General features: G+C 36.3%; 2 protein-coding genes across 2 annotated transcripts in view; one reads left to right on the top strand and one right to left on the bottom strand.

The window, feature by feature from the left end:
- Positions 1-7,453: 7,453 nt before the first annotated feature.
- Positions 7,454-12,950, bottom strand: hapstr1b (HUWE1 associated protein modifying stress responses b). Its single transcript, XM_008404886.1, has 5 exons — positions 12,850-12,950; positions 12,445-12,752; positions 9,431-9,511; positions 9,065-9,340; positions 7,454-8,971 (listed from the first exon to the last, which is right to left on the bottom strand). The coding sequence occupies exons 2-5, from the start codon at positions 12,638-12,640 to the stop codon at positions 8,733-8,735; spliced, it is 792 nt and encodes a 263-aa protein (XP_008403108.1). The 5' UTR covers positions 12,641-12,752; positions 12,850-12,950; the 3' UTR covers positions 7,454-8,732.
- A 1,058-nt stretch (positions 12,951-14,008) lies between these two features.
- Positions 14,009-14,962, top strand: part of abcg2b (ATP-binding cassette, sub-family G (WHITE), member 2b) — an 18,785-nt gene continuing 17,831 nt past the window's right edge. The window contains exon 1 of the mRNA XM_008404895.2: positions 14,009-14,039. The gene's annotated coding sequence lies outside the window, so the exon portion shown is untranslated. The remainder of the gene's footprint in view (positions 14,040-14,962) is intronic.

Below are 14,962 nucleotides of genomic sequence, written 5' to 3'. Positions count from 1 at the left end.
GTGTGTGTGTGTGTGTGTGTGCGTGTGCGTGCGCGTGCGTGTGTGCGCACATGTGTGTGTGTGGGGGGGAGGGGTCAATTTTCAAATACTCTTCACTGTGTGAAGCCCCATAAGAAAAAAGTTTTTTTTTTTTTATGGGGCAAAACACCCAGGTCCCAGAAGAAGAAAAAGCTGTTTTTGAGTGAGGGGTTAGACTTAGAACTAAGGTGTGAATTAAGTTTAGTTTGGGTTTAGGGTTAAGCATGTACTGGTAAAGGTTAGGTTTTTCTTAGGGTCATCATTAGGCTCTAGAAATGAATGAATAATGCAAAGTCCAACAAAGATAGAAAGACATACGAGTGTGTGGTGTGTTTGTTTTTACTTGTTTATGTTACCTCATTCGGACCTCTCCAGGTATAATCAAGACTGAGGGATTATGGAGAATGTCCTGGAGTGGTCAAACATAGCTTCGACCCCAAAAACTATGATTAATCCCATGTCATGATGCTGGATGACTGTGGTGCAAGCAACAACTAAGGACAACAGGGATAGCACAGTTAACCCTCTGAAGTGTAAGTGGGTCCTTTTTGACCCAGTGAGGTCATCTTTTTGCAATATCTTTGTAATGAAAAGTTTATCACTTCATATTCCAGGTATTCCTCAAGAAATATGTTATTGATGTCATGCAATTCAGATTTTTAATTTACCTTTTATACATTTTAAGAAATGGCATGTTATATATCACTACCCCATTCTTCCGTGAGTGGGTCCAAAATGTCCCGCATTCATTTCCTATGGAATTTAATGGGAATCTTTGTTTCTTACCAACTGTGACTGTCAGGAAAACATTTTTTGTGAACCTATCACACTGATACCTAAGTGTCACCCCTGAATAACATTTTACACAGCAAGAACTCTTACATACATTTTCTTTATTTTTATCTCACAAGTGTGTGTGTCCCTTTTTGCTGCACTCTTAGCAAATTTATCCTCCAACTCATTTCCTACTATTCCAATATGAGCAAGAATCCAAATTAACTTAACCCGGGATCCATATTTTTTAATTCTAAAAATTGATTGATTAATATTCACTTTGATATCTTGTCTCATTTCTGAATTCTGTTCTAAAATACTTATTAATGCATTACTTGAATCTGAACAAATCAATATATCCTTCTTTCTTGTTTCCTCACTCCATTTTAGAGCCATTAATATAGCATTAACTCATCCGTGTAAGCTGTCAATCTATCTGTTACTCTTTTATTTTTCATAATATTTAAGTCCGGAATTATAAATGCTATTCCAATTTTATCATTTAACATTTTAGAAGCATCTGCATATACTTGTAAATACTCAGCATATTCTTTATTTATATACCTTCCACCTCTTTTTTTTCTATTTGTCTGCCTTTTTCCAATAAGCTTAAATCAACTTCAGGTTTTCCACTTAACCAAGGTGGAGTACCGGGAATACTCACCACAGGACTAATTAAATAATGATGTATTCCTATCTCACTTATCTCATTATTTATAATCCATCCAAAACTATTAATTCTCTTATTTTTTACTTTTTCTTGACAAGGTTGTAGCATAACATTTGGAGGATAATTTTCCTTATGTCCTTTAACATTTGTCCAATAATTTATGGCTAGTTGTTTTCTTCTGAGCTCTTGTGGCATCTCATCCATGTCAACTTGTAAAGCTGATACTGGGGTTGTTTTCATTGCTCCGCAACAAATTCTTAAAGCCTGATATTGTATTCTATCCATTTCTTTCAGTAAACCATTAGAAGCTAAATTATATACAATACATCCATAATCAATTACTGATCTAATTAGTCCTATGTATATTGTTTTTAATACCTTTCTATCAGCTCCTCAATCTTTACATCTTAAACATCTCATTATATTTAGGATTTTTTTACTTTTCCCTATTTTTCTTATGTATTTTCCATGTAAGATTTTTCTCAAACCAAATTCCTAAATATTTAATCTGATCTATCCCTTCTACATCATTCTCAAACAATTTAAGATTTACATTAGTATTTATTTCCTATTAGTAAAAGTAATGAACTTAGATAGATATTGAAATTCTAAAACCCTATTCTAAAGCCCAATCTTCCACATTATATTGCCTCTTGCATTTTCTTATTTATAAATTTTAGGTTTTTCCCCCTTTTCCAAATAAGGACGTCATCTGCAAATATATGGAGAGCCATTTCAGCCAAAATTAAATAAATAAATGGGTGAAATAAATAACTCAACTCATTTTCTTCATCTTTTAAATTTATTTTACTCATTTTTTATTTATTTCACCCATTTATTTTTTTATTTAATTTTGGCTGAAATGGCTCTCCATACAAATAACGATACTCCAAAATATTTATCTATCTTACTAAAAATATCATCAATCATTTTAACAAATAACATAGGACTTATTATATTTCCTTGAGGAGTGCCATTTTCAATTTGATGTTTTGAACTTACTTCACTACCTATTTTAACTTTTATATTTCTTTCAGTTAAAATTGTTTTAAGAGCATATTTGAACAGAAATTCTTATTAGGACCTTGTGAACCATTGTATGCAATGGTTCACAAGCTGCACCATCAGCTCTGTCCCTCAGACCAGACGGCGTCCGTGGAGACACCTATATGTCTCTGTGTTTGTGAGTGTGTGTGAATGCAGTCCAGATGGCCGTCTTCGAGGGGTTTTCTGGAACATTCAGATACTTGTTGCTTCTCATCATGTCTCCTTCTTTCTTTCACTCTATCCCACATTCTCCCTCCCTCACCCACATGCATGCGCTTAAAAACGCAGCGCTTCTTTTGAAGTGTGAAGCAGCTTGCGGTCAGCTCTTTTTCTCTTCAATCGTTCCGTCAAACAGGAGCCTTTAGAGTCTGGAACCAAAAGAGAAAACAACTGTTCAGTGTTAGTAGCCGAAAGGTAGAGCAGATACTTTTGTACAATGTTACTGCTCTTGATTCGACTATATGGTGATGGACGTGCAGATCAAATCGAGTGTTTTACTTTGGTGAACCCAAAATTTGTGGAGTCAAGTGTGGCTATTGACCTGAAAGTTCTTTACTGACATTTTGAGTGTGTTGCACTTGCTTCTTGACTGGAGTTCCTGCTGGTAGCTCTTTGTGATTTAGTGTCAAACCACAGTTAGGTTCGAAGAGTGAGGCTTTTAAAGTGTGTGCATTGCAGGTGCTATCAGATCAGAGATGTGTTATCAAAAATCTGCAAAGGTTGACTATGAAATGGGAAAACATTTATTTTTTTATTTTTTTGAGTGAAAAAATTATAATGTCATCTGGCTTGTTTGTTTATTTTAAAAAGTTTTTTTTCATACACCAGTAACCATGACATAGTTGAAGCATTGAACTGGGGGCACCTTCCACGCCCCTGCGTATTGGACTCCTGTCTGGTCGTACACCTTTAAAGTTTTACCTTGTCGTGGACCTGTGTGTCACCTTTCACTCAAACTGGGCACCTTGGAAGGTGTTCTTGCAGTGCAAGACACCTACTGGTATTTATTTGAATACCAGTACAGGTATTCAAAAAAAATAAAAAATAGGTATAGTATTTTCACTTTTGTAAAACACTATACCAAGAAAGGAGTCAGAAATACAAGCCACTTTCTTGGCTCGAGGGTGCTCACATAAACCCACAAAATAATTCAACTAGTGTTACAGTTTTAGAGGTTCACACTGAGTGTGCAATAAGACTAAAGTAAATATGCATATCTTTTTTAAAAACAGCTTTTTGGCACTAATGGCCTTTATTTTACAGTAATCTGACTGAAGGTCAGCAGAAAGAAGGGGGAAAAGACATGAGGCAGACAGGAGGGGACTCAAGCTCAAGTCAAGGTCTGTGGCCTCTGTATGTCGGCTGCCCACTGACCACTGTGCCACCCAACACTCCAACATTCATTGTGAACAAAGAACAATGTGTGGTGTGTGTATTTACATCTCACACTATAACATCCAATCACAACCAGCAAAAACTACTAATCATAAACTTAATATGTGTTACTTAATTTTTTTACTCTGAGAATATTTTGTTAAGCATACAAATACATTATCCATTTTATATCTTATTGGTTAACTTGCATAGCAATCCATTTGCCGACTAATCACCCTCTCTATAGTTTTAACCCTACTGAGTGATTTTGATTTATAACAACAAAATACGTCCATGTTATATGACTTTAGAATGAAAAACAGAAACAATTACCAGTAACTGAAAATAATAACTCATAATAGAAAATATTAAAAATAACATTTAAAATTAAAATACGATAATATATATATTTATTCATCTAAAATAAAGAGAGGGATTTATTTGACAGATGCAGCTCAAAAGGCTGCGTGGAAAAAGTACAAAAAATAATCTTCATAGTTCTGTTGTTTTTCACTCTGGTGAATTCTTCCCAGGATCAAATGGACTTTGATATATAATTTTTATATCAAATTATATAATAGCTACAATTTGATGCTATAACTTTAATCTTTGTCTTTGAGCTGGGTTAGAGGAGCCCCTAAATCATATTCTGCTTAACACCTCATACAACCCTGGGCAAACCCTGTGGTCACATTAAAGTAATTTCATTTAATTATATAACTGAATTTAATTTTAATTAAATTTCCAAATAGAATGACTTACTTTTTAAATACATTTAGGTCTTTTAATATAAGTTGAAACATTATATTATTTGTGTCACTTTTATTAATCTAGCTGGAATATAAAACCTTTTTCTAAGGCTTAGAAACTCGAAAATCTGTAAATATATGGAGCAAAAGGTGATGGGAAGAAGAAAGGAGAAACAAAATGCGGCATTGTATATCATTAAATGGTAAATAATAAATAATATGTTTCTATAAGTTACTGAACGCTATAGGTTCTAATTTTATTATCCTGGGCACAGGCTACGCTATCAGCTGGCCTGTATATTATTATCTGTTTATAAAAAATGTAATATATTTTTCTTTAACATTATGAAGCTTAGACATTACTTTGTAAATCCTAAAGTCTAACATATGCTGCCCCCAAACAAGGTTCCTTGGTGAGTTGCCGGGATCAGTCCTGGATTAGTCTTTAACAGTCACCGTTCCTGAGGATCCAGCTCTTGCTGATATCCACTGGCTTCTCAGAGTCACAGAGAGTGAGATGATCTATGGTTCAAGAATATTTAACATCAACAATAACATAAATGTAAGGCCAGCATTGGAAGGGAACTACATTCCCTTCAACCTTTCCTTTGAGCAGAGCAATGAAAGCTTAATTTTATTGACCATAAACTTTTCTAAGTTGGAAATTTCAAGAGTGAAAATACTACTTTGGTACTGTTCATTAGGTTGGCAATTCATCTTTTTGCTGAACAGAACTTTCCTATAATATAAATTGTCCTCTCCATATCTACAACCTGAGATTCAGTCAATGAACATTATTGATAAAATTGGAAGAAAGGTTTTGTTTCTTCTCAAGAATGTGAACATGGCTCTTGTTTTGGTTACATAGGAATCAGAGACCATTTAAAAGCTGTTAATGCTACTTGTTAATGCTACCATAGCAACACTACAAAATGCCTCAGGACACACCAAAGTACACTTTCCCTTGCTCCACAGCATACATGTGGACTTGACAGCCAAAAGCCCATAACAATAACAACAGTAAAGATATTATCTACTTCTCCACTGATGTAAGTCCAAGAGGAATGTTACTCAATGGTCTCTCAAACCACAGGTCCTAGCCTGGGAATGGCTGGAGAACCTCAGGAGGAGTAATGGCTCAACTACTTTTTTGTGTGTTCACTGGTGTCTCTTTCTAGGTGATGTAAGAATGTACATACTACCTCCGTTTACTCATCAGCTGTGTTTATCACTATGTCAGCTGCAAGTCACTGAATGGAGTAACATCAAATGGCATCTGGGATTAACCAAGTGAACATTGCTGTTAGAGCATTTAAAACCGTTTTTTCTGTAGTTCAAATTAATATCTCAGTATTTCACACTTGCATGATTTTTCTGTTCTTGTAAATTTGCCAACAGGTTTATAAATAATCCCAGTATATGCATTTGACAGGCAATAGAATTAAAATGCAATTTATTGAGCTAATTATAAACTGAGAAATTAAAATCCCATCCCTTTCCTAATGGTGTAATTAGGAAAGAAAAAAAATTAAAATAAAACAAGTAGTAAATAAATCTCATGAGAAAAAGATTTTCTAATTTTTGATGAAAGCGGCTTGGTATGTAATATACAGGTATGTACCTTTATATCACATATGTGCCTGATATAGAGCAATCTTTATTTAGTTTTTGTGTACTTTGAACAACATTTTTAGATGATGAATTTAGCCTTATGTAACTTTTGGTTATTTTTAATTCAACTTCTTTTTGTGTGAAACTGTATAATGGGAATTGTATTGACCCATAAAAAAGGAGCATTAAACAAATGCTGTCTTGGCATGATAGACAACCTAAAGAACCCATTTTATTTTTCCCTTTTAAGTTGTGGTTAACATTATTTTTTCCTATTTAAATATGTAGATTTTCGAATTAACAATTAATTATGTTTATTCAGGCAGAAAAAGGCAGAATTTATTTTTTATTTTTTGGGGGGGATTGGGGGGGTAGGGGTTGGAAATACTGGAAAGATTGTCAGAAAAGCTGCCATTTCTTAACAGTATTATGTAAATTAACTGAAATCTGAAATGGACATTACAAAACTGGAGAGAGTATATCAGAAAATGACATGGAAAAAAATATAATGGCAGGAAATAAAGCATTTCATTTATTAAAGTTTTTTGCTAGCTTTCTGGAATACCTTTCTGGTTGGATTTTTTTCTTTTGTTTAAATTGGTCAAGTGTTAAAAGACAGAATCAAGTTCTATTCTTTGTGTCCTTTTATGCCCAAAATGAGTCATAGGAAACTCTTAAGTGGTTTAAATAAAACAACTAAAAAAATACAAAGACTTCATAATAAAAAGAAACATGAGTCAAAAATTTTATTGAAAAAAAAAAAAGAATTAAAAACCGAAACTTTGAACACCAACTTCATTAGGATTTCCATCTTGGAAGCAACATTTTTAAAAACGAAACGTATGGGGCCTGGGACTTCTATTCAGCTGTAAACACCAATTACCATGTATATAAATGGTTTTACACAAATGTACTTGTCTTCCTAGAATAGAGCGTGTGTCGCCATCATGTGTTAAAAAGCTGAACTACAGTTTACAACTTCTTTTGTACAACTGTAGTGTTCGAATTTATTTAAACGTTCTTCCTTAGAGTAACTGGGAAATAAAGTAGCCATGTTTATAAAGAAGGTATTAACTTAAAAACTTCTGTAAATGATTAAAAACTGCAATCACTTTTGTAGCCAGTTTCTCCGCATGCCTTTTCTGAGAAAAAAAGATTAAGAAATTAATTTCAAAGTCTATCTTGCGTGGATGAAAAAAAAATGGACAAAAACATTTGTATTCTCTTTAATTTTAGAATCATTGTACAAGGACTTCCCAATGGATTAGCACTTCTTTTTACAATATGTACCACATAGCTGCACCTACATATTTACATGCTTACACAAGATTGTATCACAAAACAGCGTGTGAAATCAGCAAAAAACAAGCGTTTTTGCCAAACTAACACACCCATTATTCCATGAGCTGGCTAAAGAAAATATAATCTCACAGCCACCGGCCCCTTCTAGGTTTAAAGCTGAAATCACGAGTGTGAAAGTGTTGCACATCATGAAAATTAAGGAACAAAAAATGACAATACTATGATCTATCTATGGGTTAAATGTAAACATTAAGCAGGTCAAAAGCGAATCTTGACCACCATTACTGTTTGTAATGCAACAAGAACCAGGATGCATCCATATGGAATTAGAAACTCTGACTAGCCATTTCGGTTGATGAATGGTAGTGCAGTTAATGTGTAGAACTGCTAATTACACAGAATAAGGGGATTTTGTCAAAGAATCTTTTGTTAACACATCAATCCCATCAGCCCACTGGTTTGTGTGAATTCAACCGATGTGCTGCAATAAACCCTTGTTTCAATAAGTTAATGAAGAGTAAACAGTAGGGTGTTGCCAATAAAAGAGGAAACAAGTGCGCTCACACGCTCACTGCTGCACCACAACCAGATACTCTAGCAGCCTTCTTAAAGGCAGAGACACATACGATACAGTAAGAGTGGCAGTTCTGCTGTCAAATAGGCTAACACAAAACAGCAGCAGAGTAAAATCTATGTGGCGTTTTCAAGTCAAGCCAAACAGCAGCAGCAGCAGCAGTTCAGACTCCTGAAGACCCCCGATGCTGGCCTGCACTGCAGAAAAGAGTATGAATCAGGAAGAGGTTGGATGCAAGCTGAAAACAGAAGGCATAAATTGGGTTCATCTGATTTGGAGAAAAAATAAGCACAATGAGAAATATTCAAATGCAACATTCTGCACTTTAAGGATACAAAGAGCAATGAGTGCTTGTGTCAGAATACTGAGGGCAAAACAAATCATAAAATGAACTTTACAACGGAGAGAATGAGTGACATTTCTTACAAAAAAGTAAAATGGGGTGGAAAAATAAGGAAGAAGATAAATATGCAGGCTGATAATATCCAAGCTTTTCTTTATTCGTAACATTGCAACTAAAGAGGAAGAGTTTGATGGTCGGCCAAGGCATCTGTCCTCATCGTCTGTCCGACCGGCCACCAAGGAGAGGACAGTTGAGGATTCGACGTTCAGTTCACAGCATTCTGTTCCGTTTGTGAGTGGGTGAGTCTGTGATGACGTCACTGTGGGGAGCAGAGCCTCGTTTACGAGTGGCAGCAGAATCTAAATGAAGTGCCATCTCCTCAGCTATGAAGGTGTTCAGGTCCATGTCGTGGAGACCATTCCTACGTCGACTGAGAGACTGGGCAGGGTGTGTCGGGGAACCTGGAGGACCGGAGCGCACAGAAATGCTAGCCATGGCGCCACTTAGACCTGGGAAAAGAAATATATACAACAATGTCAGACCGAACTCTACATGACTTCATACTGCAACAGTTTCCCACTGAGCGTGACATTTTCACTCACCATGCAGAGCTATAGCCTCTCTGAAAGGCTGCAGATCTGCTTCCACAGAGCTGTCTGTCTCTGGCGGTGATGGCCGACTTGCAGACATCATAGCTACTATAGGCGGTGCGCGAGCTGTCCGCGGAGGTGGAACTTTACCACAGAGGAAGCTGATGAGATCTTCTCGTCTAATAGTTCTTCGTCGCTTTTTAACCCATGCAATCACCTCCTTATTCCTGCGCTGGTGACCTAAATGAACACCCAGGTCGTAGCTCCGCTGGTGGGCCTCCACACTCTCTAATGGAACAAAACGGTTATTGCTTTTATTAAATCTGGTCATGATGCACAAGATGGGGCAATTAAAAAAATAAGACATTTGTTACTTGCCTTTGTACAGGTTAGTGACAGCTGTGGCTGCATTCTGGAAGGGCACCCAGAGGGACAGACCTTGCTGCTGGCACACACGATCTGTGAAGAGCATTTCAAAAGAGTCACCATGTGGCAGTATCTGATGTTGATTTTTCTTTTCACCTTCCTCCAAATCCAGATATTACAATTATCCTCTAGGGAATGTAAACATCCAACTGCCCTGAGAAACAAAATGAAAATATAGAAGGATGATTGGCTTGAGTTTCAATTCAAGTCACTGACTTGTTGTTTGTGACCTAAATGAACACCCATTTAGGTCAAGGGTTCTGAAGATCAACATTAAAAAAACAAAGACCCATTTTCTGATATATATTCCTGAAACGCCAACAAAAAATGTGTTTTTAAGAAGAATGTTGTGAAATTGGGCTTCTCTTCAAAAACTCCTGATCTTTCTGAAACTCTGCCTTCAGGTAGTCATCACAACATGGCTCCTTTATTAATGCTTTAACAACCTTTTTACCAGAGTTACACAAACAAGTAGCTCCTATAATGGACTCAGCAGATCCACCAGGTGTTTGCTAATCGCTGCTCTCTGAGTGAGGAAGTTGCAAGGGAGGGCTGCATCTTGAAGGCAGGGCTAAGTCCACCCAGGTGTTTTGCACAACTGAATGGTTGCCATAGATATTAAATGATTTATGAAACATGCATGAAAAAGAAAAATCAAGGCAACACTTGAGGTATGTCTTTGATGAGAGAACAACAATATAACATTATGTAAAGCCCAAAAAAGTCAATTTTAAATAATACTGCCCCTTTAATAGATGATGTCCCAGAGAGGTTTGGTTTTACCATTAAAATATTAAAAATGATTTTTTTAGTACTTTTATATGACACCAATTAAATCTCTACTTTTCAAACATATTGTGTACAACTTGCCAGAATTCTGCTGTCATTCTTGTACAGGACTGATGTTACAGTTAATTTCCTGGCCCATGTTTTCAGGTGAAAAAATGCATCTGTCTCATTTAGCCTCTCACCCTGAATAGAAGTCCATAACCGTAAACTGAAAAGTTCTTCCACCACGTGTAATCACAATAAAAGATAACAATCTTCAACTGACTTCACCACTTGACAAGGAGCATGTCAATAACAACGCAAAGTTAAGAGCCACCGCTAAGCACTAAAGCACCTCCAAAATTGTTTTTGCTTGGTTTACACTGAACTTCCCTGTTGCTGAAATGTCAAATGAGAACCTTAAAACAATATTACAGAAAACTGCAATTAAATGTTGTGTTGAACACTTCATCCGGATGATTTGTACAATACAAAATAATCAAAGGATCAAACCAATTTTGGAAGAAATAAAAAATAAGTAAATATAAATAGGTACATAAAAAACTTGTCAAATCAACTTGATGTTCAGGTCACTGCGTTTTAGAATTTTGGATATGGAAATTGAGGGCTTTTCAACTTTTATTGTGGGATAAAGTTTTGACAATTATCAATACACAGAATTTTGTTTTGTATAGATTCCAGTCTAGTTTGGGACACAGCTGAGATTTTCATAAGACTATGGGCAATTAAAACCATGTTTCATTTATCAGAAAGTGGACAGACTTGTTTTTTTTTTAAAGTCTGCTGGGTAATATTTCAATGCTCCTCCAGACAAATATTAATTTGATACAAGAGAACACACTAATCACAACACAAACACATTCATACATTGAGGTCAAATACATGATGAAAGAGTGTGGTTGTAGTCTACATTCTTAAAGAAAAATTATTTTCTAACAAATAAAAAACATTTGTTAGAAATATTGTAATGTAAATGCATAGTCACATATTTCTTTTTCTATTTATGTTTTATGGGTTTTTTTTATAGCTTAGCTGTTACGGGTAACATGACAGTAATCAGCTTTTCCACATTTTAAGTGAGAAATTCTCATCACATCTGGGTAAGAAATTCTTTTTACATCTATTTATTTTGCTTTTTCTAGAGCCATTCACAGAATTAAAATAAGTTTCATAAAAATATATAACTTAACTTTTGTGGTGAATATTCTGTCTTTGGCCATAGCTTATAATGCGTTTAATTCGGGGACATAAATTACTGCAGAAACTTTTGTTTTAAATTATGTTGATGTCTTTATTTTTTATCTAAACCCACAATTTTGATATGAGCATTTTTAATACTCCTTCAAATCCTACCACTCTGAAAATTATACTAAGATACCTACTTCAATCATTCCTATATTTGTCACTTGTGCGGGAAACCTGACAGTTAATTCAGACAGAAACACAACTTTCACATGAACATAAACTTAAATACGGAAACATTTATGTTAATCCCTTCGCCATTTTGTGGTAGCAATGAATATCAAGGGAGTCATTAGACAACCTGATTGCACTGTTTGGAGGTTTGCATTTTGGTCGCTTAGAATAATCCTTCTCTCTGTCACAGCTGACAAATATCCACCGCCTAACCTGCAACAATTTTTTTAGCATTTGAGCGTCAACACAGCTGTTGTTTTCAATCCCCTCCCTGAGTATCGCCATTTTGACAATCTAGATAACTTGACGCGAAGACTAAAACATTTGTCCGAACTGAGAGACCGAACGTCTTAGAAATTCTAAGTTAAACGTTGTTTTTAAATAAAACATAACTGGATTAGAATCGTTACGCTTCGGAGCTCTGCCAGTCGAGGTCACTGTGATACACATTTTATCGAGGCTGTCTGACGGTCTGACACGGTGACCGGCTGTTAGCGGCTAGCGTTAGCAGCTGTTCAGTCATCCTCAGGGTCACGATATTGAGAACATTACCACAGAATATTGACGGTTAAACTTCATTTAGGGAAACAACCTAATACACTGCTACAAAACAACATTGAAAGCATATTACGTTAAAATTAATTTGATTCCGCAATTAGTATTAAGAGCACCCTTTGTGTCTATCAGAAAAACGACACCGTTAGGATTAGCTCTGATTAGCATTAGCTCCAAAGCAGAACTTGGGGAAGTGTGAAGCCCACCTTTGTAAAGCTGTGCGACGGCGGTAGCAGAGTTCTGAAAGAGATGCCACAGTTTCTGTTGACTTTGCTCCCTTTCCTCTTCATTAGGATTGTCCTGTTCAGCTTCTGCCAGGCACTGCCGTTCCCATTTTGAGAACCAGTGCTCGGGGCCGTGTTCTTGGATTTCAGCTTCTCCCTCTTCCTTCCTCTCCTCCATAGCTAACAGGTTAGCTTTCTGTTCAAAGTGGAGTTTTCTCGGACTTATGGGTGACTTAGCTATCTCTCTTTGACGTTGTATCAGAGAAATAGATAATACACCCCTCCACCACCTACAGAAACAAAGGAATAGTAATGCTGTTAGAGCCGCATTGTCAATATTATCTATTCAACGTTGAACACCAAACCCAAGAAAGCGGATGACAACACCTTAGAATTTCTGAAAATAGCTCCTCCCATTTGTCACTGTACTGAAAGTCAATTGGCTGAATTGGGTGGTAAGGGCGGGTCTTTTTTGCCAACGACGAATTCTGATTGGATACGGACAAAACGCGTAAAGGTCAGAGAAAAACAGAGTTGATCTTACTCGAGAGAAGCCATCTAACCTGCCAGTCAGCATTTTGAACGATAGAGGGCAGCCTAACCGCTAAAATTCAGGACACAAGGTTTAAGACAGATTTCTATAGGGCTTTAAAAGCCAAAGTCCAGCAATGAACAAGTTATCAGATAACTACAGATATAACATTATTTCAGTAAAACTGAAAATAAGTTCTTAAATTACTTCAAGTTAAAAACAAATCCAAGTAAATTCATGTTTTTATTATTACAGCTGTGATCTATAAATATACAGTTAATATGGAAATCATGATTTAAAGTTTTTACATCAATATTCTAAAACGATATTTACATTTATACCCAGGTTGCTGTGTGTTGCAGACTTCTGCACGGTGCCCTCTTGAAAATGAGATATGGATCTAGTTTACCCCCTTAGCGGCCGTCTGGGAGCCGCTGTCCGCTGTAAGAAATCAATGGGTTCACTGTGCAGGTGTGAGTGCACCCACTAATCAGGCGTGACTGATTAGTTTTTCAAGAACAACCTAAAACACGACTTAATCAGTTAATAGCTTTTTTTTTCATTTTATATTGTTTCTGAACTGTTTGTGCTTTACTAGAGCAGCGGAGCAATACGTCGATGGAGGAAAGTTTTATGTCGATCTCGGCATTAGGTGACAAACTGAACGCCGCCAGGACGCTGAGATAAGCACGTCCTCCTCTGAGTCCTTATCGAAACGTTCGTAACTTTATTAAAGAACAAAAATAAATAAAAAAATCAACAAAAGGTGTTCAAATAATCTCAGTAATTTTTGTTTCAACAAGGTGTTGCGCAATTCTGTGCGTTTCGGTTCCATTACCAAAATAACTGAGCAAGAGATTAAAATTAACGAATCAACCACCGATGTGTTATTAATAATCGCAAAATAAATATCAAGCCTGAAAACCTGATATGTAATTAACTGAATGTTAGGCTTTTTAAAGTAATCTTCTGCCGGCTTGCTGAGCGCAGGAGGTTGCCACGGCAACGGGAGTGCTTAAATGACAGAGAGACGGAGAATAAAAAGGTGAGAGTGGTTTTGAGTTGATCACCTGTTCGGTTGTTTTGCCTGTGTTTACCTTTGCTGTGGCGCTTTACAGCCGCTGTAGTTTCTGAACGTTCAATTAATGACAAACTTGGACTAATTACCCAGAAAGCACAGAGTGATTGAAACAACATTGAATCAACGTTGAACGCTGACATTGAAACAACATTGAAAGTGGTCGGTGACTTGTATGTTGAATCAACGTTAAAGGCTACCCTCTGAGCATGATTGTTTGTTTCTGTATCTGTGAACTGCAACATTGTCTAGGATGTGTCAGACCTCTCGCCTGACAGATGACACTGTCTGTGACCCCACCAATGAACCTCCACCCAAACCTCTAGTATTCAGAAGGTAAAAAAGTGAATTTGGAAAATAAATTGTCTGAACAAATTATATAAATCCAGTGACGCCCACTGTTGGCTTTTAGTGTAACGTTTCCTTAAGGTTCATTTCAACAGTATCTGCCCTGAATCTTTGTCCTATGTTGACTTAATGTCAGGAGCTTTCAACATTTATTTCAATCACTTAGCTCTGGTCTGTTGCATCACCAGTGAGGTTAAAGTACACTGTAGATTTGGCAAATAAACTCTGCTGACGTTTGTTGCACCTCCTAAACACTAGATGTGTCACTGACACCTTGTCAACTGATGTTTGTCCATTCTGTAGGACACAATGTCCCTGAAAGAAAAAAAAAGTTTTGTTTTGTTTCTTTTACGTTGTTTTTAGCGCACACAAATGATAGAGTACTTAATAAATTAAAATAAAAGTTGTTCATTTACATTATATTCATTTAGCCACAAAAGTAAAGTGACTACCCAGAAAGCACAGAATGATTGAAACAACATTGAATCAATGTCAGCCAGAAACATTGAATCAACGTTGAACGCTGACATTGAAACAACATT

This window comes from Poecilia reticulata, linkage group LG1 (genome assembly GCF_000633615.1).
Source record: "Poecilia reticulata strain Guanapo linkage group LG1, Guppy_female_1.0+MT, whole genome shotgun sequence".
Lineage (NCBI taxonomy): Eukaryota > Metazoa > Chordata > Actinopteri > Cyprinodontiformes > Poeciliidae > Poecilia > Poecilia reticulata.
The sequence above is the reverse complement of the archived record's forward strand: the minus strand, read 5'-3'. Positions and strand labels throughout refer to the sequence as shown.

Coding starts and splice junctions, on each gene's coding strand:
- hapstr1b (XM_008404886.1), bottom strand. CDS start 12,640: ATGGAGGAGAGGAAGGAAGAGGGAGAAGCTGAAATCCAAGAACACGGC. Junction 9,512..12,444: donor CGTCGCACAGCTTTACAAAG/GTGGGCTTCACA, acceptor TGCTCTTCACAG/ATCGTGTGTGCCAGCAGCAA. Junction 8,972..9,064: donor AGAGGCTATAGCTCTGCATG/GTGAGTGAAAAT, acceptor TTCTTTTCCCAG/GTCTAAGTGGCGCCATGGCT.